Genomic DNA, 23,084 nt, shown 5'->3' on the forward strand with positions numbered 1-23,084 from the left:
CTCAGCTTTGTCATATAGGTGAAAAATCCTATTATTATTATCACCTTCACTCTTTGCCCCCTTTACCCCCATTTTTGCTGTCATTTTCCAAATGTTTCAACTTTATTCCGAAATAAGTTTAAAAAATGTTCTTCTTGTAATATTAGGACTTTATTTGCGTGAATCTTGAACTTTATTTCTAGAATATTATTACTTTTTCGCCAACCAAATTTGTTTTGTTGTTTCTCATACTACGACTTCAAATTTTTAAATTTTATATTTAACATTTCAACTCTATGCTACTATTTTCCTCAGAAGAGTACAAGTTTATTTTACTTTTTTCTCGCTAAAATATGACTTTTTTTTCTTGCTTTTTTATTTCATTCTTGTAAAATTACAGCTGTTTCTTTTTTCAAATTACATTTTTCAACTATTTCAACTGTCTTGTTGTAAATTTTCTTCTCATAATTATGATTTTATTATCAACACACTGACTTTCCACAACCTAATTGTCCAAAAATTACAACTTTATTATTTTGTTTGTTTCTTATAAAATGACAAAAAAAACAACATTATATTATGAGGAAAAAATAATGCAATTTAAATAGCGTAGAGTTGAATATTAAAGAAAAAATATTATATGGAAAATACATCAAAATATTTATAGATATATATAGAATATATCTAGAATTATATAGAAATATTATGAGAAACAAAATAATAAATTGTCATGTTTGGAAAATTTTATTTAAAAATAAATAAATATAAATATAAAATATAATATGGATATAATATATAAAATCTAAAATAATATTTTCTATATCATATTTTTTAAAGTATTTTTTTCTTTAATATTTAAACTCTGTGTTACTTAAATGACATTATTTTTCCTCAAAACAAAGTTGTTTTTTTTATAGTTGTAATGTTAAAGGAAACAAACAATATAATAAAGTTTTAATTTCTGGAAGACTGTGGAAAAGGTCATAATGTTGTGAGAATAAAGTCAAAATATTATAGGAATAAAATCATAATTACGACTTTTACGAAAATTTACAAGAGGACAGTTGAAATAGTTGAAGATGTAAAAAAAAAAAAGAATAAAGTCAAAATATTAAGAGAAAAAATGTACAATTTTACTAGAATAAGCTGGTAATATTATGAGGAAAAATAACATCATTTTAGTAGCATACAGTTGAAATATTAAGGATTTTTTTAAAGTTGCAATACTATGGCAATACTATGAGAAACAAAGAACAAAGTTGTCATTTTTAGAAAATTTGGTTGTGGAAAAAAGTTATAGTTTTATGAAAATGAAGTGAAAATATTAAGAGAAAATAGCCGTCTTCTAACAAGAAACAAAGTGACAATTTTCCAAAAATTACAACTTTATTATTTTGTTTTTTTCTTAAAATATTACAACATTTTTTTCTTTAATATTTAAACTTTATGCTACTCAAATTATATTATTTTTCCACATAACATTCTAAGTTTATTCTCATGAAATAGTCACTTTGTTTCTTGTTAGAAGACGGCTTTATTATGATTTATGACAATTATTATTATTTTTAAAAAATGATAACATTTTCTGCAACCAAATTTTCAAAAAATGACAGCTCTGTTTTGTCCGTTTGTCATAATATTGCAACATTTTCAAAAAACAACATTTTATCCTTAATATTTCAACTCTATGCTACTAAAATTAGTTATTTTTCTTCATAATGTTACAAGTTTATTCTAGTAAAATTGTAAGTTTTTTCTCTTAATATTTTGACTTTATTCTCGGAAAATTACAGCAGTTTCTTTCATTTGTTTTATTTTTACTTTATTTTTTTTTTTTTACATTTTCCAAGAATTTCTCATAGTTATGACTTTATTCTCATAATATTTGGACTTTCTTCTCACAACATTATAACTCTTTCTGGAACCTTTTTTCCAAAAATTAATTTTTTTTTTTTTTTTTTTGTTTCTTACAATATTACAACAACAACAAGAAAAGTATTTTTTATTTCATATTTTGACTCTACGCTATTAAAACGATGTTACTTTTCCTCAGAATATAACGAGTTTATTTTCATACAAGTGTGACTTTTTTCTGTCAATATTTAGACTTTATTCTTGTAAATTTTCCATTCCTGTTGTTTTTTGTTCTGACGTTTTCCATCAAATTCAACTGTCTTGTTGTACATTTCCTTAATATCATCCCATCATATTTGAACTTTATTCTGAGAACACTATAACTTTTCCGAAACCAAATTTTCAAAAAATGGCAATTTTAAGCTGCTGCTGCGTTTTTCGTTTTTTAAAATTTTCTCGTTAAATGATATTTTTTGAATGTGCCGCACTGCGGACACCCCTGCAGTAGAATGTTGGAGTGACGGAATGAATCGTTAAGTTATTGCTGTCCCACTGGGGGCGGCGCTTGCGGGATTTGTCCTGAAAAGAATGCAAGTCCAGTCAGGCGGTGATGCAGCCCCATAAGCTGCACGTGAATGTTTTTGATATATCATACATGTTCATCAATAAACAGCAGTGTTGACAGGATGCCAGTTGAATGCCAGCCGACGAGGGCATATAGTCTATGAAATAAGTTAACGTGGTCCGATAAAGTGGTGAAGCGTAGAAGGCGTACTTTGTAGAAAGAGAGCTGGCCGAGTGGCGTGCCGGCCTACATGATGTCTACGAAGCTGCCGGGGAACAGGCCCGTCCTGCCGTTCCTCTGCAGCGTGCCTTTGAACCAGCCGTCCTCGCGCTTCCTGTGCACGAACACGATGTCGCCCTCCTTCAGCTCCAGCTCGGCCTCGCTCTGCGGCGGGTACGAGACCACCACCCGGTACCTGCGGCGGGAGGACGACACCTTGTCTTCCACGCTCACCAAAACTCAGCACGGACCTCGCATGGCAGCATTTCATTCGATGATGCCAAGGCGCAACACAAACACGTTAGAGTAGTCACTGTACAGCTTGTATAAAGTCATTCTGAGTCCCATAACAATGACTTTTCCCCCAAACTCATTTCCCAAAAATGGCAACTTAATTCGTGGTTTTACCTTAAAAAAAAACAACAACTTTTTTCTGTTGTATGATTTAACCTTTGTTATCAAATACCGTTATTTTTCCTCATATTTTTTTTTCTCTTAATATTTTGACTTTGTTCCCATAAAACGATGTCTGTTTTTCATTTTTTCAGCTGCTTCCAGCTATTTCAACTTTCTTCTTGTAAATTTTCTTTCTTGATTTTGTTTTCAGAATATTTGAACTTTATTCCTGTAATATTGGAATTTTTTTCCCCCAATCTACGTTTTCCAAAAATGACAACTTTATTTGCTGTTTTGTTTGTTTTTCATAATATTACACCTAAAAAATTTGTTTTTTTTTCCTATTTTATTATCTAAATTTTATGCAACCAAAATGGTATTATTTTTACTCATATTTTTTTTGCCTTGATTCTTGTAAAATTGCAAATTATTTCTCTTAATATTTCGATTTTATTCTTGTAAAAGACAGCCGTTTTTCCCATTTTTGCACATTTTTTCCCCCCAAATATTTCAACTTTCTTCTAGTACATTTTGTTCTTGTTATTATGATTTTATTCAAAACATTTGAACTTTATTCCTGTAATATTATGACTTTTTCCCCAACCTCACTTCCCAAAAATGACCACTTTACTCTGTATTTCTGAACTTGATGTGTTTTTTCTTTAATGACTAAAATGACATTATTTCGCCTCATAATATTACAAGTTTATTCTTTTTAGAATACGTATAATATTTGGATTTTGTTCTCGTAAATTGCAGTTGTTTTTTTCCCCATTCCTGCTGTTGGTTTTTATTCCCCCAAACATTTCTTGAAGTGAACTTTAAGTGATCATTTCAGAATTACGACTTTATCCCATAATATTACAATATTAGGATTTTTTTTTCCCCAACCTAGTTTTCCAAACATGACCACTTTCTTTATTTCTGACATTACAACTTTAAAAATATATATATATATTTTCTTTAATATTTAAACGCTACGCTACTAAAATGACGTTATTTTTCCTGGTAATATGACCACTGTATTCTGGGGATTTTTTTCTCCTTACATTTTTTTTCCTCTTTAGATTTTTATTTTTATTTTATTTTTATTTTTATTTTTTTCCCCAACTATTTCAACATTCTTCTTCTAAATGTTCTTCTCATAATTGTAAATTTTTCTTCATAATATTTTGACTTATTTCCTGTCATATTATGACTTTTTCCCCCCAACCTCATTTCCCAAAAATGACAACTTTATTTGCTGTTTTGTTTCTCATAACATCTGTTTTCCATTTTGTTATTTTTATTTTGTTATTGTGTTATTTTTCCACATATTTTTTTTGTTGTTATTCTCATAAAATTCAAAATTTTTTCTCTTAAATTTTTGAATTTATTCTTGTAAAAATGAAAGCTGTTTTTTGGGAGGGGGTTTCAACTATTTCAACTTATTATTATTATTATTCTCAATAATATAATTTTACGGCAAACTTTATTCCCTGGTTTGATTCTCACAATGTCACAAAAAAAACATTTTTTCTGTTTTATTCCAACTTTATGTTGCTAAAATGATGTTATTTTCATCAGATGTTTTTTCTTTTTTCTTCTAATATTTTGACTTTATTATTGTAAAATGACATTTTTGCTGCTATTGTTTTTTAATTTTTTTTCTTCTTGCTAGATGATATTTTCCGAATGCGCCGCTGGCCGCCCTTGCTCTATGCTGTGATACAAGCTGTACACTGACTACTCTAAATGTGACTTTGTCTAGCATTGTGGTACCTCTCACAAATGATGGGCCGTGCATCGTGCTGCAGCGATGACAGCGAGGAGCACGGCTGGCGAGGAGGAGGAGCGATGGGAGCGCTGGCGTCCAGGGGCGTGTTCTTCCGATGGCAGGGCTCCGACGAGGAAGAGGATGACGACGGCGACGGAGAGGCGGGGACATCAGGCTCGGGCGGGCCGCCACGGATGCCGCAGGGAAGGGAGATTTCGGGTCCCGCGGCGCCTTGAGGCGACTCTCCGATGGCAGTTTGCTCCGCCTCCAGCGTGGGTGAGGGCGGCGGGGAAGAACGAGACTTCTTCTTATTGGACAGCAGCTTGAGAAGACTTTTCTTTTCTCTCTGTGGCGACACAAGACCATTTCAGCGTCACCTTCAAATCCCCACTTTTCTCCAAGTCCTTTCTGACCTTGGTGTCCTTGTCCGGTCGGCAGGCGGGGGCGGCGCCGGCCGAGCTGAGAGCAGAGGCGTTCCCGGACCCCGCAGGCACAGCGAGGACAGGCACGGGCCTCGAGAGGTCTCCCCCCTCCAAGGATGCTGCGCTGACATTGGGTGGGGTCAGGGAGGCGGCGGCGCACCCCAGCGCCACTCCCACCCGAGCGCAGCCTTGAGCGGGACCTGGGGGGGGCTGCTGGGGGCACGCAGACAGGTGCGGCAGGTACGCTCCAGGTGGGCCGGACTGGATGGGCGTCACTGCCGCGGTGGGCCGGTCCTGACTGTGATTGGCAGCTGGAGATGCAATTGACAAACTTAAAAAAATGTACACTTCATGATGGCAAAGCACCACAACGTACAGTACAGCACCCCCCCCCCCTTTGTTTTATTTGTTTCTCATAACACCACGACTTAAAAAAAACCAAACTTTTCTTTAATATTTCATCTAAAATGATGTTATTTTTCCTGACAGTATTACACGTTTATTCGTGTAAAATTGTGACTTTTTCTCTTGTTATAAGATGACTTTTTTCTCTTCATATTTAGATTTTATTCATGTAAAACGACGGCTGTATTTTACATTTCTGATGTACTATTTCAACTTTCTCATAATCATGACTTTATTCCCATAATGTTTTCATTATTTTCTCGTAACGGCACTTTTTCCGCAACCGAATTTTCCAAAAAGTGCAACTTTATTATTTGGTTTGTTTTGTTTTAATATTAGCCCTTAAAAAAATAGATATTTTCTTTAAGTCATTCAATACCAAAGACGTATTTATACGCTTTTATAAACCCGAACGCCCGATCCCAAAGACATATTTACACGTCCTTTACGTATTATCCAAATAAAGCTGGACATGTGTGGGAAAAATGTCTAATATTGCATTTTATTATTATTATTACTATTATTATACTATTACTATACTAGAGGAAAAGGTCTAGGAATATACATTACATATTATCCAAATAAAGCTGGACATGTGTGGTGAAAAATGTCTAATATTGTATTTTATTATTATTATTATTATTATGTAGTAGTAGTAGTAGTGGCAATAGCAGTAGTAGTATTTAAGAGGAAAACCTGTAGGAATACACATATTTAAGCTTTAAAAAAAGAAAAAAAAGCTTAAATATGTATTATCCAAATAAAGCTGGACATGCTTGGGAAAAATGTCTAATACTGTATTTTTTATTATTACGATGGTTATTGTATTATAAGGAAAAAGTCGAGGAATATACCAATTTAATCTTTTGTTTAAAAGCTTAAATATGTCTTAGCCAAATAGAAAAAAAAAAAATATATATATATATATATATATATATATATATATATATATATATATATATATATATATATATAAATGTTGTTATTCGTATTATGCTAATATTGCATAAAAATGACGAGTTTAGTTTTTTTATTTTTTTAGTGGTGCGATAAGACAGCAATGTGTGTGGGTTTTTTTGAATAGAAAAAAAAGTGGTCATCTTCTGAAATAAATGTGATTTAAGGCGGATAATTGTGGAGAAAAAGTTGATGTTTGAACTTGTTATTTCAACCAGGAGAAGTACAAATTCCTACACGGACCAAAAGGCAACTTTTCAATGCATCGCATGTAAATACGTCGCTCTCATAAGGTGGACTTACCCGTCCTGACGGCGTTGCGAGCCTGATTCACCGTCATCTGTGAGCTGACGTGTAAGGAAACTTTGGGCTGTTGCCCCGTGGCCGTCTGAGCCGGCGGTACCGCCGGTACCGCCTGTACGGGCTGACAGGTGGCGCCAGATTGGGCGGCGGGAAGTTTGCTGGACTCCGGGCCGGCCACAATGGCTCCGAGGTGACTTGAAGAGGTGCTGACAACGATCCCTCTGCCCGCCTGCGTGCACACACTCAGTGGCGCTTTGGCTTGACTGCTCCCTGACGCAGTCCTGAAACAATCGCACACACACACCTTCATTCATTTTATTTTCATTTATTTTTAATGAATACACTCCAAACACGTCCGTTTTGCTTCAATGACATGGTGCCTTTGAACGCAACCTCTCCTTGCTCACAAGAACACCTTCTCGTGGGATTCTGCTGCCCATGAAAGAGACCACTGTTTGCTCGCACATGAGCACGGGCGTCAAAGTGCGGCGTGGGCGCCATTTGCAGCCCGCGGCAGTTTTTTTTTTATTGGCCCACAGCACATTCTAAAAATTTCACAAAGAACTTTAAAAAAGGAAAAAAAAAAAGAAAAAAAGAGACAACAAAAATTGAGAAATCAGCAGTAACAATAAAGTCAAAATATTGAGAGAAAAGTTGTAATCTAACGAGAAAAAGACGTAATTTTAGGAGACCAATGTTGTAATATTATGAGGAAAAATAACGTCATTTTAGCAGCATAAAGTTGAAATATATATATATATATATATTTTTAAAGTCATAATATGAGAAACAAATGAAACAAAGTTGTCATGGGAAATTAGGTTCTGGAAAACGTAAAATATAAAAAAAAAACAGAAAAAAAGTCATCTTCTAACAAGAAAAAAGTAACAATTTTATAAGAATAAACTTTCCTATGAGGAAAAATAATATAATTTTAGTAGCATAGAGTTGAAATATTAAAAATGAAATATGTTTATTAGGTTGTCATTTCTGGAAAATTTGGTTGCAGAAAAATTCCAGGTTAGGACAGCCCTGCTTTATTGATATACACGCAACAAAAAAATAAAGGCAACACTTTTGTTTTTGCTCCCATTTTTTATGAGATGAACTCAAAGATCTACAACTTTTTCCACATACACAATATGACCATTTCTCTCAGATATTGTTCACAAATCTGTCTACACCTGTGATAGTGAGCACTTCTCCTTTGCTGAGATCATCCATCCCACCTCGCAGGTGTGCCCTAATGCTGATTAGACACCATGATTAGTGCACAGGTATGCCTTAGACTGCCCACAATAAAAGGCCACTCTTAGTTTGACACAATACATACATTGTGTCAAACTAAGACGAGAACAACATCAAATTAAAAGCACTAAATGAATACAGACCCACCAGTACCAGCCTGGACTTTATTTTTCAGAGAGGTGCACCGCACAAAGCACAGTATCAGCATTTGGGAGCAAATATGAGGTGAAAGAAAAAGGGGGAAAATACAGTATAGTAGTCAATCATCTCTACATCAACAATTGCTGGCCACACTTGCGTATGAATGCGAATGAATGTTTGGTGGTTGGAGAGGCCAACGTTTCCGTCAGACTAGCCCAGGGCCCTTGCGTTTACAGATGTAGATTACCACCACCAGTGTGCGACTGAGGAGTGAATGAATAATGGGTTCACTTCATTGTGAAGCGCTTTGGGAGCCTTGAAAAGCGCTATAAAATCTAATTCATTGTTATTGTTATTAAAGGTAACTGTTGAATCGTATCGAATCAGAATGAATCGTTCCGTTTTTGAAATATTTTGTCTCTGAATCGAACCCGTGTATCCGGATGTGTATCGAATCGTCGAGCATCCCTCCTCATTAGAAAAGTCTGGCCGATGTGATTCCAAGTGTTAGTCATGTGATTTGGTGGGATGCGCTGCGAGTCATGGTGGTCTCTCACCCACCTGCCGAGCGGACCCATGTAGTTCCCCGGGAACACTCCCATCTTGCCGCTGTGCATGGAGGTGCCCTTGAACCAGCCGTCCTGACAGCGCTCCAGCACCACAAACATCTCCCCCTTCCTCAGCTCCAGCTCGTCCTCCTTGCGGGGGGTGTAGGGGAACATGGCCACGTATCTGAAGTCCAATCAGACAAATAGTACATCATTATCATCTATCATTCATTCATGCCTATGGGCCAGCAGAAAGAACCTGCAAACCTGCAGTGGCACGCGGGAGGGCAATTTTCAACCCATTTACCTGTGTGACAACTGGGGGGTGCATGAAATGTGGGGATGCAACAAACAGCGCTGATAGAACTCACACTGTGGGTCTTTGTCTCCCGCTTTGGTCGCTAACGCTGGGGGAGGGTCTCTGTCCCGCTGCCAGCGAATATGCCACGCCTCCGCCTGACGACTGCGGGGGAGGAGGCGGGGGTGGCGGGAGAGCATCCTGCGGAAAATAAGAAATGACTCATTAAAGATGATTCTTTTTTGGCATGGTGGGGGGGCGGGAGTAATTTTTCCGGACAAACAAATATTAGAATATATTAGGGCTGTCAAAGTTAACGCGTTAAGGGAAGCTTCCTTTAATGGCACTAGTTTTTTTGACGTGGGATTAACGTGCACACGTCCTGTTTGACCCGCGGGCCCACGCCGTAGTTTGAGGAATTAGCAGTGACCGTAGCACTACAAGCGGGAGCAAATATTGAGCAGAAATGGAGAAAGAAAGGGGTATTTTGATTGGTAAATTTAGCTTCAAAGCCCTGGCAGATACCTCTCACAACAAGACCAAAGTTATTTGTATCGACTGTGATTGGAATTGTCACAGACTATGTTGAAGCAGGAAGGTACTGAAGCATTGCCGGTATTCTTTATTGTCATGTAGATCTTGTGCATGTTCAGGGCGGAGACCAGGGATCTCGGTGACCATCGAGCTAGATTCTGGACGCTGATCACTCACGCAGCTACTGCCATCTTGGGACAGTGGGAGTATCGCTCAGGATAAAGACGGTATCGTAGCGTCTTCCCTGACGTTGGATGGGTGACGGGGAGGTGGTTCAACAATCTCTTTATTGAAAACTAATCTGCTACCGTCTGCCAAACCACGCCAAAACAACATCAGCAAACTCCAGTGGCCTCTCTGCACGCACGAACACACAAACACACCCAGTCAGGTCACATGTCACGTCAGAAATCACATAACTACACGTAACTGCCACGTCGCTCCAGTATCCTTGACCATGTTAAAGGAAAAGTGCACTTTTTGGGGAATTTTGCCCATCAATCCTTGCGTGAGACACAAACACACACGTCTTTCTCTTTTCTGTGTGTTCTAAATACTGAAAAGGTGCTAGCATGAGGCAGCTAATAATGCAATGTAATGGTATTCATCTATAAAGCTCTCTATTAAAACACCTCCAACAAGGTTTTATGGTTTTACATACTACACACTTACAGCATGTAGAGCAGTGGTCGCCGACCCGTCGATCGTGAGCTACTAGTCGGTCTTTGGGACTTTGCCGGTCGATTGTGAGAACATTTTGAAAAAAAATTATTATCATATCAGTGTCCTCACCTCAACATGGACGCATTTTGTCCACTGAACACGCCCGTACGCCTCGCCACTATCCAGGCAGCAACCCACAGGCCCAAGCAAGGAGCCCAGTCCCCAAAACCCGGCCATAGTACACCGGCTCGCCTCCTGTGATACTTTTACTCAATATTTTGGTCAATTGAAGAATTCGTGGAGCTTCCTTCCTTCCTGGTTGCATTGATTTGACAAAGCCCATTTGACCAGCAACCAACGCTACTTCCGTCAACAACAGCAGCATAGAAAGAGCATTTGCTATCACTCATCGTGGCAGACTTCATGACAGCCCCCGCAGACTATAACTTTTTACTTTTACACCCCCCAGACAGAGAATAATGTTGCTGGGTGCTAGGCAGATCCAGCTATAGTGAAACACCAAGCCATTCTTGTTGTGTTAGCGCGTAGCACTAGTGGATTCCAGTGTTTCATGAACAAAATAAGATCATAATAAAACAGTGGCTAACAATGTGTGCTCTCACCGGGATGATGGGATGACGTATCTTTCAGCACAAGACTTGTGCTCCTCGTTGAGTTGCTAAATTCAGCATAGTCCTCAGGTAAAAAAAAAAAAAATCCTGCATGTAAACGGGCACCTAGCTGAGTCGTCTTTGCGATGACGTTGGGTCTAAATTGAGAGCCAGTATCCACTGCTTCATTCTATCCCGATGTTTAGCCGGTAGCGTGTGGAATCTCAAAGTTTCAACTTATTGCCAAAACCTCCTACTATGCACTTGGGATGTAAATCTTTGTGGTAGACATTTCCATACATATCCAGATACATGGATTAACGTAAGATTCAATAACGATATATTTTAAAAACAGAATGATTCGATACTGTGTACGCACAACATGACATGATACGATTCGATTCAACAGTTACATTTGTTGATGTAGAGATGAATCTTACGTTACAAAACATCAAAGCCAATTGTGTAAAAGTGGCATTCTTACATATTTTCTAAAGTGTAAAAGACCACATCAACAGCAGGCACAATGATTTAAAAAATAATAATAATAATAATTTGTAAATAACTACACCAAACTGTATTTAAATGGATATAAATTTTGAAAATATGGGCCATTATTTTTTTTATTTCATAAAAAATAATATACAGTTAGAAATCCCCCAGTTTTTGCATGTTGTTGCAAGCGGCGACGTGTCCCACTTTGTTGTACGATCCTTGAACGCACCATCTAACTTTCTTGCTGCACAGATAGACTACTATACTGTATTTAGACTACTATCCTGTATTTATCCCCTTTTTCCTTTCACCACATTTGGTCCCAAATGCTGATACTATGTGGGAATGCATAAAGGTAAGATTTGATGACCTTACTGAGTGCTACAAGTAATGTGCATAATTGTTTGGTGCACCTCTCTGAAAATCGAAGTCCAGGCTGATACTGGTGGATGGTGGGTCTGTATTCATTTAGTGCTTTTAATTCGATGTTGTTCCTGTCTTAGTTTTACAAAATACAAAATAAATAAGATAAATGAGATGGCTATAATGTACTTATGTTTTACTGATGTGTGGAAAATCTTTCCCAGTCACTAGGTAGAGCACTGCTAATGCTGTTTACAGCCATTCTCGTCTTCTGTCATGCTAAGCTACAGAGCATGTGTGACGAGCCTTTCGCCGGCAGCCCAGTCTCTCACCTTGCTTAAGAGACGGACTGTCAAGCGGTTGCTAGTCTTGCGATACCCGGTGCATGTCTTTACATTAAGGATTTATGGCTGACTCTTATCCATCCAGGAGGCTGCTACCCATGCCACCACATCTCTCGCTTCTCAAACTGGTTTATCCTTCACAGCCCTACTACGCACGCTTGAGGCATTATTTATAACCTAGCATGAACTTTTCCAAACTCACAGGACATGCAGCAGCAGCTGATCTGGTAGCATTAGCTCCCTCTCAGCAGTGGCCTGAGTTGCTGTGAACGAGGCGCTGTGTCACTACGCCAGAAAGGTTTGGCGTTAGTTCCTACCATAACAATGTTGCTGCGGCTTGGTTAATATGCAGGTCACAGAATGTAAATGGAACGTTGACCATTGTTGGATTTTTTTTTTTTTTTTTAAGAGAGCTTTATAGTGAAAATAGGTGAATCCCATTACGTGCTTTGTTAGCTGCCTCGTGCTAACCTTTTTCTCTCTTGAGCATACACAGAAAAGGGAAAGACATTTGAGTTCATGTTTCACAAAAGGACTGCGGATGACAATTTTTTTTTTTAAAAGCATTGTGTGTCTTGTATTTTACGTCCTTCATGTGTGAGGGCCTTCGAGTTCATTAGGCATGAGTTCCGACTTACATTAAAATTCCACTTACAACACGTTGAAATGGAGCTAGTTTTTAACCCATTTACCCTGGTTAGCGTGTTTTTCGGTTTACAGTACATCAAGCATTGATGCCAAAATGGTGCCTCAGTGCCTCGCGTGCACTGTCTGGTTAGCGCACAATATCGAACGAGTCTTGTCGTGTTATTGATACACTGCATGAGTCTTACTGCATTCTCAATTTATTTTTATAACAAAACCTCCACGTTAGCATCCTATTAGCTTTCTAATACGTGGAAACAGGAAGCGGAAGCCAGATCTATTGAAAATTAAGAAACAAGTCCTCACAAAACACCAAGGCCGTGTCTGCAATCTTCAGTGAAAGTAAAAAAATAAGCTGAAATGTTCATTTATCCCCTTCATTCGTCATTTATATACATTTACAATTGTTTAATGCATGTAAAACTATCATTGTAAAAGTCCAAAAAGGTGCTCTGTGTAAACACTTTTGGCCTTCCGGAAAGGATAAATTGGATGGACATGATTTCTTGTGGGAAACATGGATTGGGTTAGAGTCAGACCTTGTGCAAGGGATTCATGATGCTAACCCGAGAAGCAGCAGCTGCAAGTGATTATATTAGCGTGCCACACTCCATCATGTGTTGATACGGGGGGTGGCGGTAAGCAGAGAAAGCAGTAAGTTGAGCGTCGTCGCGTCAGTAGGGAAAGCAGACGGTTTACAAGTGCGAGGAAGAAATCTTGCGCGTGCTCCTCCACCGTGCCTTCGATGTTGTCAGTTTTGGTTTGCCGCTAGGAGGCGGCATACTGTAGCTGGATGCGCTGCAAGGTTTAAGGCCTAGGTTCCTAAAGTTGGGTACGCGTACCCCAAGGATACACCAATTGTCATAGGGGGTGCGTGAATAAAAAAGAAAAACAATTAGGGCCTAACAATCAAAATTACGAGTGCGCCTGAACGCCTCATGGCGCAGGGAGGACGGGGCAGAAAGGAGACAAGAGCATGAAGTTGTTCATCATTCCTCTTTGTGCATCATAAAATAAAATAAAATAATATAATGTTTGTAATTATGTTTTACATTGTTCAATTTGTGGAAGTGAACGGTAAATTAGCAAAAACTACATTTATAGTTCATGGCGTGTCTATGAAGTTTATGAGTGATGCTGTTAAAGCCACAGAGGGGTTCATCTCGGATGTTGCATATTACGGGAAAATCTAATGTGTAAGATGAGATAGTAGAACAGAGTTTACCTCTGCTTTATTTCAACCACCGCTCTGCAAAAATGCCATTAGACATGACACCCCTCCAGAGCTTGGAGGGAGGACCTTGTTTGAAATGGCAAGATGCATGTTAATTGAGTTGTGGACGTATGCAGTACAAACTGCTGCTATTATTGGTAAAAGATGCTACAACAGACGTATGGGACAAACACCGTATTATGTGTTAACTGGAAAAAGGTCTGACCTTCCCAAAATGAGAATACTTGGGTCAGAGTGTTATTCATATAAATATGACAAGAAAAAAATAGATACACGCTGTAAAAAGGGGATTTAGGTTGATTGCGACAAAAATAACCCGGCATATCTTGTTTTTTTTTTTTTTAATCCAGACAGGGAAAGTGTGACAAAAGAATGTGACACTCAGATGAAAATACAGTGGTGTGAAAAAGTGTTTGCCCCCTTCCTTGTCACACTTAAATGGTTCAGACCATCAAACAAATTTAAATATTCGTCAATGACAACACAACTGAACACAAAGTGCAGTTTCAAAAAAACTTTTTATTATTAAGGGAGGAAAACAAAAATCCAAACCGACATGGCCTTGTGTGAAAAACAGTGATTTCGCCCCCTCCCCGTTAAAACATAACTTAGCTGTGGTTTATCACACATGGGTTCCGTTTCTCTTGCCTCAACCAGGCCAGCTTACTGCCACACCTGTTCTAATTGAGAAATCACTTAAATAGGACCTTTCTGACAAAGTAAAGTAGACCAAAAGATCCTCAAAAGCTAAACACCATATACCGAGATCTAAAGAAATTCAGGAACAAATGAGAAAAAGCAATTGAGATGACCCCAAGAGCGCAGAGATGACTCATCCGAGAGGTCACAAAAGACCCCACAACAACATGCAAAGAACTGCAGGCCTCACTTGCTTCAGTTGGTCAGTGTTCATGACTCCACCATAAGAAAGACACTGGGCAAAAACGGCCTGCACGGCAGAGTTCCAAGACAAAAATCACTGCTGAACAAAAAGAACATTAAGGCTCATCTCAGTTTTGCCAGAAAACTTCTTGATGATCCCCAAGACCTTTGGGAAAATACTTTGTGGTCTGACGAGACAAAAGTTGAACTTTTTGGAAGGTGTGTGTCCCATTACATCTGGCGGAAAAGTTATCGCCGCATTTCAGAAAAAGAACACCATACCAACAGTAGAATATGGTGGTGGTAGTGTGGTGGTCTGGGGCTGTTTTACTGCTTCAGGACCTGGAAGACCTGCTGTGATAAAGAGAACCATGAATTCTGCTGTCTAACAAAAAATTCTGAAGGAGAATGTCCGGCCATCTGTTGGTGACCTCAAGCTGAAACCAACTTGGGTTCTGCAGCAGGACAATGATCCAAAACACACCAGCAAGTCCACCTCTGAATGGATGAAGACTTTGGAGTGGCCTAGTCCAAGTCCTGACCTGAATCCTACTGAGATGCTGTGGCATGACCTTAAAAAGGTGCTTCATGCTGGAAAACCCTCCAGTGTGGCTGAATGACAACAATTCTGCAAAGATGAGTGGGCCAAAACGCTTGATTGCAGTTGTTGCTGCTAAGAGTGGCCCAACCAGTTATTAGGTTTAGGGCGCAATCACTTCTTTACACAGGCCATGGAGCTTTGGATTTGTTTTCTCCCTTAATAATAAAAACTTCCATTTAAAAAGTGCATTTTGTGTTCAGTTGTGTTGTCATTGACTAATATTAAAATTTGTTTGATGATCTGAAACATTTAAGTGTGACAAACATGCAAAAAAAAAAGAAATCAGGAAGGCGGCAACACTTTTTCACACCACTGTATACATATATAAAAATAAAATCTACCTGGTTGACTAAATACTAATGGCTAGTATTTCACATTCACAGTTTCAAAGTTAACCAGCGATCCAAATAGCAGAAGAGGACTGCAACTATTATTATCAGCAGCAATTATTATTATAACTATTATTTTCTCGTCTATGCAAGTGAAGCATGGAGTCTTGCCTCAGTCCCTGCAGAGACGCACCAAATCAATATCAACACAAAACACTTGCTCATACTTCATGTTTGTCATGGAGGAGCAACAGCCAATCAGGAGGAAGGCATCATGTCAGCTGACTGATGTCATAAGACACTTACAAGGTGACGTTTGTGACACTACCCTGTGAATTTGGGTTGTCCCCATACAATACTGATATCAGATTAGAGCCTGACCAATCGGGCCGATTACGACGTAGATTAATCACAGATTAATCAACGTCGGGGAATATGTGACCCATATATTAACTTCTTTTGCTGCGTGGAGATTCTGTTGCTCCGATCATGTGTGTCTCCGTGCTGCTCCCTGCCCGAATACCTGGCCCCTCCCCGTCACACACAAAGACGCGGACCAGCGAGGTGCAGCTCTACCTGTCGCACTCACTCGGCTGCAGCAGTGGAAGACGAAACGGCGAAAAGAAACTGCATTTTTCTTTCACCATGGTAGGCTGTGACTTTAGTGCCCCACGAGAATAACTTCCTTACGGAAACACGCTGTCAGGGCTCGTCAAGGAGAACATTCCAGCCTTCTACATATGGTTTTTAACATAATTAAAACCCTCTAAACATGAAATAACACCCCTATAGTCCCCTTCACACCCTTATTACCCAATATAGTAGACGTTATAAGAGAAAATAAAACATAGAAAACTTGTGTACCACCATCTAAATATGCTTTTTAACATTAGAACCCTCTAGACATGAAATAACACCCCTATAGTCACCTTTAAACCCCTATCACCCAAAATAGTAGACGTTGTAAGAGAAAATAAGAAATAGAAAACCTGTGTACTACCTTCTAAATATGCTTTTTAACATTATTAGATCATTACTAATTATTATTAGACATGAAATAACACCGTAATAATAATAACGCCGTACTCCCGGTGGCTATTGCATCATCAGTGTAACATTACTGACACCTAGTGACCAGTCTGGAATACTACATATCATGACAGCTCGAGAGTCTTCTGAATGCCTTATATTTGTATTTTACTTCATTTAGACATTTTTATGCCTGAACATGCTTCATTTAGACTAAAGAAATATATCCAATTTGCTGAAATATGCATTTTTTGGACTAATAGGCCACTGTCACTGTCACAAAACGTGACAAGATTTCCCGTTCAGAAAAAAAAAAAAAGTCTTGTGGGCACTAGGCCTGGGACGATAATAAATAAATGCATTAATCACAGCATAAATGAAAATGAACTGGATCATTTTGCCGGCCTCAATATATTGCCATGTGCAGGCGTGTCTGTTTTCCTCGTCTCTAGCCTCCAAACAGGCAGGAAGCGGAATCACAGAGTGAGCCTTTTTAACGGTCATACAGTCACTTTGTCTTGGTGGTTGGCGGCACACAGACACACAGAGTGCAGAAGAGTCTAATGCAGAAATTAAAGGAGTAGATTGCAATAAATAGTCATATATTTTTTCATTGTACTTGTCTCGCAAGTGAAGTTCAAATCAATCTCGTGTATCGCCTCGTCTCATGACACCCATAATAATAGGGCCTTGTTGACCACAAAATGGCCGTAATTTATGAATTCATGTATTTTTCACAAACGGTGATATAGCAAAGCCAGGGAATTCGAAGCATCAAGTGGTAAGGGATGACCAGAATATTCTACTATTCTATTTATTTCTACAATGAATATGGCAGGGGCCAATAAAGGAGGAGCCGTTGACAGTTGACAGCTTGCGTACAGCAGTGAAGATACAATACTGTAGAAATGTTGAAGAAATAAACATGACTTGATGACGAGGTGGACCTACCAGCAGAATGGGCGTGTAGCTCGTCTCCGAAGGAAAGGTGAAGACCGTTGCTGTGGTAACGGGACTACTCGGGGGCGGGGTCACGATCAGCCCGGTTGTGCAAATGTGTACCTTTCAACAGAGAAGACAGACGTGATCTCTACATGCACGTGTGAGTCTCATTCAGCGTGCTCGCACAAGACAACCTTTCACTCGGCTCACACAGCCTGTCATCTTTCCTCCCATCGAGGCGGCGAGTGGCTTGTCGTCCACGAGAGACCACGGCGGCGGTGGTGTCGTGGGAAGGAGGCCTCGCTTACTCGCCTCTCTCCACGCATGACTGCACCCAGCCGCCTATTAACTCATTCAGACCCAGCCATTTTTCAAAAAGTATCCCCTTAAGTACCGGAAATTTTAGACAACTTTGACTCATCTTTCAAGGCCCCCACAATATTGTGCTCTGTGGCTACATAAATATGGAACATACCAAAGGAAAGATTCGGTTCTCGTCTTTAATTTAAAAAAAAAAGCTTGTTTCTATATTTTTCCGTTCTTTAGTAATCAGCAGTAAAACATAGGTAAGTTTCAGGAAAATATCAGTTCATAGGTGTTTGCGAAAAGATACATTTCAAGCATAACTTTCACTATGACAGCTCAAATATCTCAACACCTATACCACACCATAAACAACACTAAAAAGGGTTGTTTTGCATCAAAATAACAATTTATTTACAAATACTGTATAACACCCTTAACTATTTACAATTATCACATTTAGAACTAAACTAAATGCGCATACGCATGTACAAATACGTCTTTGGTATCGAATTAGTTCATGGAAAAGTGCACTTTTTTTTTATTTTACCCATCATCCACAATCCTTCCGTCTTTTGCTTTTCTGTGTGTTATAAATACTGAAAAAGTGCTAGCATGAGGCAGCTAATAATGCAAGGGAATGGGATTCACCTATACAGCCCTCTATTAACAACTCCAACAAAGTTTTATGGTTTTACCGAGGAAAAGGCTTCTTGAGACGTCATCTGTACTTCTGTGAAGAAGGTGTCGGACGTTTCGCTCCTCATCCGAAGAGCTTCGTCAGCGAACTAATAAGTGCTGGTAGCTTAGGCCTTAAATACAGTAAGAGTGGGCGGAATTGGTGTGCCAACACCCTCCTCCTATTGGTACGTTACACTAAGCCTGGGCGGAGTAGTGGTATAATCCTATCCTGTTATTAACACCTCCGATAAAAGGGAAGTGTCGCTCCCTGAATTGGGTATGAACGACTCTGATACTGGCTTGTTAGCATCTATTGTTCTGGCTCGGCCCTGCCTTCACCTCATTTGCAAGACTAAGAGCTGTGGGTTTAGGTCTCAGTAACCTGCTGAACACAGGGTCCAAATTAAACCTCAAGCCACCATTCCGATTCAATGACGGGTTCTGTTGTTTGACAAAAATAGCTTCCTTTACTCCTCTTTCAAACCATCTGTTTTCTTTGGCCAAAATCTTTACCTCGCTGTCCTCAAAAGAGTGATTGGTAGCTTTCAGGTGTAGATGTACTGCTGATTGAGGACCACTAGCATTGTCCCTGCGATGTTGATAAAGCCTTTTTTGGAGCATTTGCTTAGTTTCCCCAATGTAGTGCTCTTTGCATTCCTCATCTTTACAGTGGATGGAATAGACCACATTGCTCTGTTTCTGGTTTGGAGCCTTGTCTTTAGGATGCACTAATTTTTGTCTCAGGGTATTTACTGGTTTGAAATAGGTAGGAATTTTGTGTTGCCAAAATATCCTCTGGAGTTTTTCGGAGACCCCCGCTACATAAGTTTTACGTATGTATATTTGGCATGCTTTGATCAGGGTTTTGTGCTGATAATTCTGTGATCGATCATCCCTGAGTGAGATCGGCCGATACCGATGCTGACATGTATTGACTGTACATTTTTTAACTTATTTATAATGAGTGCTATCGATCAGGGGAACATTGCTAATACACTTTAGGCCAAGTTTGCTGATACTCTTCTGGATACATTTGTTTATACACATTTGGCTGCCTTTGCTGATACTCTTCTACCTAGGTTCGCTGATACTGTTTTGGCTACGCTCGCTGTTACTCTTTTGGCTGGGTTTGCTGCTTTTCTTTTGAATATGTTCGCCGTTATTCTTCTAGCTTGGTTAGCTGATACTCTTCTGGCTATGTTCACTGATATTCTTTTAGCTATGTTTGCTTATACTCTTTGGGAACGTTTGCCAACACTCTTCTAGCTACATTTGCTTGTACCCTTTAGGCTATGTATGCTGATATACTTTTAGCGATGTTTGCTGATACTCTAGAATTCTAGCTATGTTCGCTGTTCCTCTTTTAGCTACATCTGCTGATACTCTTCTGGCTAGATTTGCGGATATGCTTTTGGCTATGTTTAGAGTGTTACTCTTTTAGCTACGTTTGCTGATACTCTTTTGGCTTCGTTTGCTGGTACTCTTTTGGCAAAGTTTGCTGATACTCTTGGCTACATTTGTTTATATTTTTGTGGCTAGGTTTGCTGATAGATACTCTTAGCTATGTTTGCTGATACTCTTCTGGCTAGGTTTGCTGCTACTCTTTTGGCTACATTTGTTTATATTTTTGTGGCTATGTTTGCTGATACTATTTTGGCTAGGTTTGGTTGATACTCTTTTTGGTACATTTGCTGATACTCTTTGGCTAGGTTTGGTTGATACTCTTTTGACTACATCTGCTGGTACTCTTTTGGCAACGTTTGCTGATAATCTTCCAGCTATGTTCGCTGCTACTCTTTTAGCTATGCTTGCAGATACTCTTCTAGCTAGGTTTGCTGATACTCTTTTGGCTTGGTTTGCTGGTACTATTCTACCTACATTTGTTTATATTCTTGTGGCTACGTTCGCTGGTACTCTTTTGGCAATGTTTACTGATACTCTTCTAGCTATGTTTGCTGCTACTCTTTTAGCTACGTTTGCTGATACTCTTCTATCTAGATTCACTGATACCCCTCTAGCTACGTTCGCTGTTACTCTTTTGGCAATGTTTACTGATACTCTTCTAGCTATATTTGCTGCTACTCTTTTAGCTATATTTGCTGATACTCTTCTATCTAGATTCACTGATACCCCTCTAGCTACGTTCGCTGTTACTCTTTTGGCAATGTTTACTGATACTCTTCTAGCTTGTTTTGCCAATACTCTTTTGGCTACGATTGTTGACAACAAGCTGACAACAGATGTGTTGCTGTTTCAGCTCCAATTGCGCAGCTGGACCTCAGACAAAGAGTGTGAGTGTCTAACCCCGTTGAAAAGCTGTGTGTAAAGCGGCTGTGAGTCGCTGTCAAGCGTGGCCTGGGGAGACGTTTTTACAGGCGACAAGAGTCAAGCACGCATGATCTCGCATGCTTTGACCTTTACCCCAAAGAAAAGCCTGCTACTTTCTGCAGTTGAGTGAATATGAAGAAATCCAGTAGCTTGAGTGACTTGTCAATCACTTGACAAGTGACAAAGAGTGCCACCTAGAGGGCCAGCTCGTATTACGCTTCCATGACCAGCGTCTTACCTGCGAAGGCGCGCTGCAGGAAAGACCCCCGCTCATCTCTCCGATGCGAGCGGCGGCTGTGGGGTTGCTGGAGCTGATGAGGACCGGGCCGCTAATCTCCATGGAGTGGCGCTGGGGGGGAGGGGCCAGCACGGGCTTGTGGGACATGGTGAGAGAGGTGAAGGAATGTCGCTTCTTGCTGTTCTTCTTGTCCCGCTGGGCGCCGTTGCTCTGGGGCCCCGACGAGGCTCCCTCGCCAGACTCGCCGTTGGGGTCGGGGGGCTTGTCCGACTCGATGAGCTGCCGTGCCGCTGAGTTGAACTGGGGGTGGGGGGAGACATTGCAGGGGTTGGTGGTGAGGAATGAGCTGGTTGTATAAAGAGCCTGTCCTCATCAGGCGTTTAAGTGCCGAGTGATAATGTTTGTTCACATTTGGAAATATATTATTATTATATTATTTATTTTAAACCCTGAAGCATATTGAGGTAGCGGGGTGATTGACAATATAGCCAAAAAATAGGCAATTACTAATAAACGTGATTTATTTTAACGTATTTTTAACGTATTTTGGGGTTATTAGCTTAGCCTTCTGACTGTCACACGCACATAGAGTACGTGTTAGCTGCCGTTTGGCCATTGTTTGTTCTTCAAATGCCGTATTAAAGCTTTTTAACTTGCTACGCCCGCAAGTTTTCGTGGCATGTGTTGGCAGTGACGTTCCAGACGGCGGAAATGGTTGTTATCGTTTTGTGGGAGAGGAAAGTGCGTCGAGGATCGCTGCGGCTGCAATAGTACCAGCCACAGGTGACCGGCTTTTGTGATCGGTGCTGAAAGCCATTTATTGGCATTTGCCGACCTCGTGTTTTTTCACATTAATTGGTGGCCGATCGACCTGAGCACCCCTAATCAAAGGTGTCGATATTTCGATTTAAAAACAGATTTTAGAGCATGAAGAGCTGTTATCGGAATTATTGATATTTCAGTATCAATCCGCATGGCACTATTTAACACGGGGCCGCCAAACTGCGACCCGCGGGCCATATATCATATCAATTTCTTTTTTTTAACCTTTAACATGGAAAGTAGGCTACCTATTGCACCACATGGGCGTACAAATATCTAAGCGCAGCACCCGCGGCACAAAAAAACCCACCCATATATTCCCACCGCAAGGCATGCTGGGTAGCGTGTGCTACTCTTTCTCCCAACATTTTTCCGCCTTTGTCGCATTTTTGCCTGATCGCAAAATATGTTGATTAAGTCGTCAGTGAAGCAAAGAAGGAGTTAACATACTCTTGATATCCAATCTTTCATTGTTCACAGTTCACAATGTTGTTGCGACTGGACTACCCAGCATGCTTTGCGGTCATTTGGAAATATCAGTTTTAAGTTATTCAAGATTCAAGAGTTTTATTGTCATATGCATCGTAGAACAGGCAGTTATACTAAGCAATGAAATTCTTATTCTGTTCATTCTCCCAAGAAAAGAAAGTTATGTGTTATGTTTGGCGGTGAGGTGTTGATTTGTGCTATGGATGTGTTGTGTTGTTGTTTCGTTGCAAGTATGTCCTTCTGCTTGATGTCACCAAGATGTCACTAGACGCCAAATCTTTTAACCCAATGTGGCCCGCGAGTCAGAAAGTTAGCCACAGTGAATGGAGACAGGCGGGGCTGCCGGGAGGAGAACTTGGAAGTCAAGTGAGGCTGAGGTGGAACACGCCCCGCTGCAGCTCCCACTTCACAAAGCCCCAAAGGAACACGGAAGACGTCTTCTAGTTTGATGTGCTGCTAT

At 39.8% G+C, this 23,084-nt stretch overlaps 1 protein-coding gene across 3 annotated transcripts in view; it reads right to left on the reverse strand.

Moving 5' to 3' along the window:
- Positions 1-1,247: 1,247 nt before the first annotated feature.
- sh3rf1 (SH3 domain containing ring finger 1) overlaps positions 1,248-23,084 on the reverse strand; it is a 62,939-nt gene continuing 41,102 nt past the window's right edge. Inside the window, exons 6-13 of one of the 3 annotated variants that reach the window (XM_054788595.1) lie at positions 21,314-21,613; positions 17,773-17,883; positions 9,165-9,292; positions 8,807-8,977; positions 6,857-7,137; positions 5,183-5,502; positions 4,775-5,115; positions 1,256-2,813 (exon numbers count right to left, since the gene is read on the reverse strand). In XM_054788595.1, the coding sequence (XP_054644570.1) occupies positions 2,645-2,813; positions 4,775-5,115; positions 5,183-5,502; positions 6,857-7,137; positions 8,807-8,977; positions 9,165-9,292; positions 17,773-17,883; positions 21,314-21,613 (1,821 nt within the window). In that variant the 3' untranslated portion in view covers positions 1,256-2,644. Of the gene's footprint in view, positions 2,814-4,774; positions 5,116-5,182; positions 5,503-6,856; positions 7,138-8,806; positions 8,978-9,164; positions 9,293-17,772; positions 17,884-21,313; positions 21,614-23,084 lie in introns of all 3 variants that reach the window. The other 2 variants (XM_054788594.1, XM_054788596.1) reach the window with 2 other exon arrangements.

Source organism: Dunckerocampus dactyliophorus, chromosome 10, assembly GCF_027744805.1.
Source record: "Dunckerocampus dactyliophorus isolate RoL2022-P2 chromosome 10, RoL_Ddac_1.1, whole genome shotgun sequence".
In the NCBI taxonomy this organism is placed as follows: Eukaryota; Metazoa; Chordata; class Actinopteri; order Syngnathiformes; family Syngnathidae; genus Dunckerocampus; species Dunckerocampus dactyliophorus.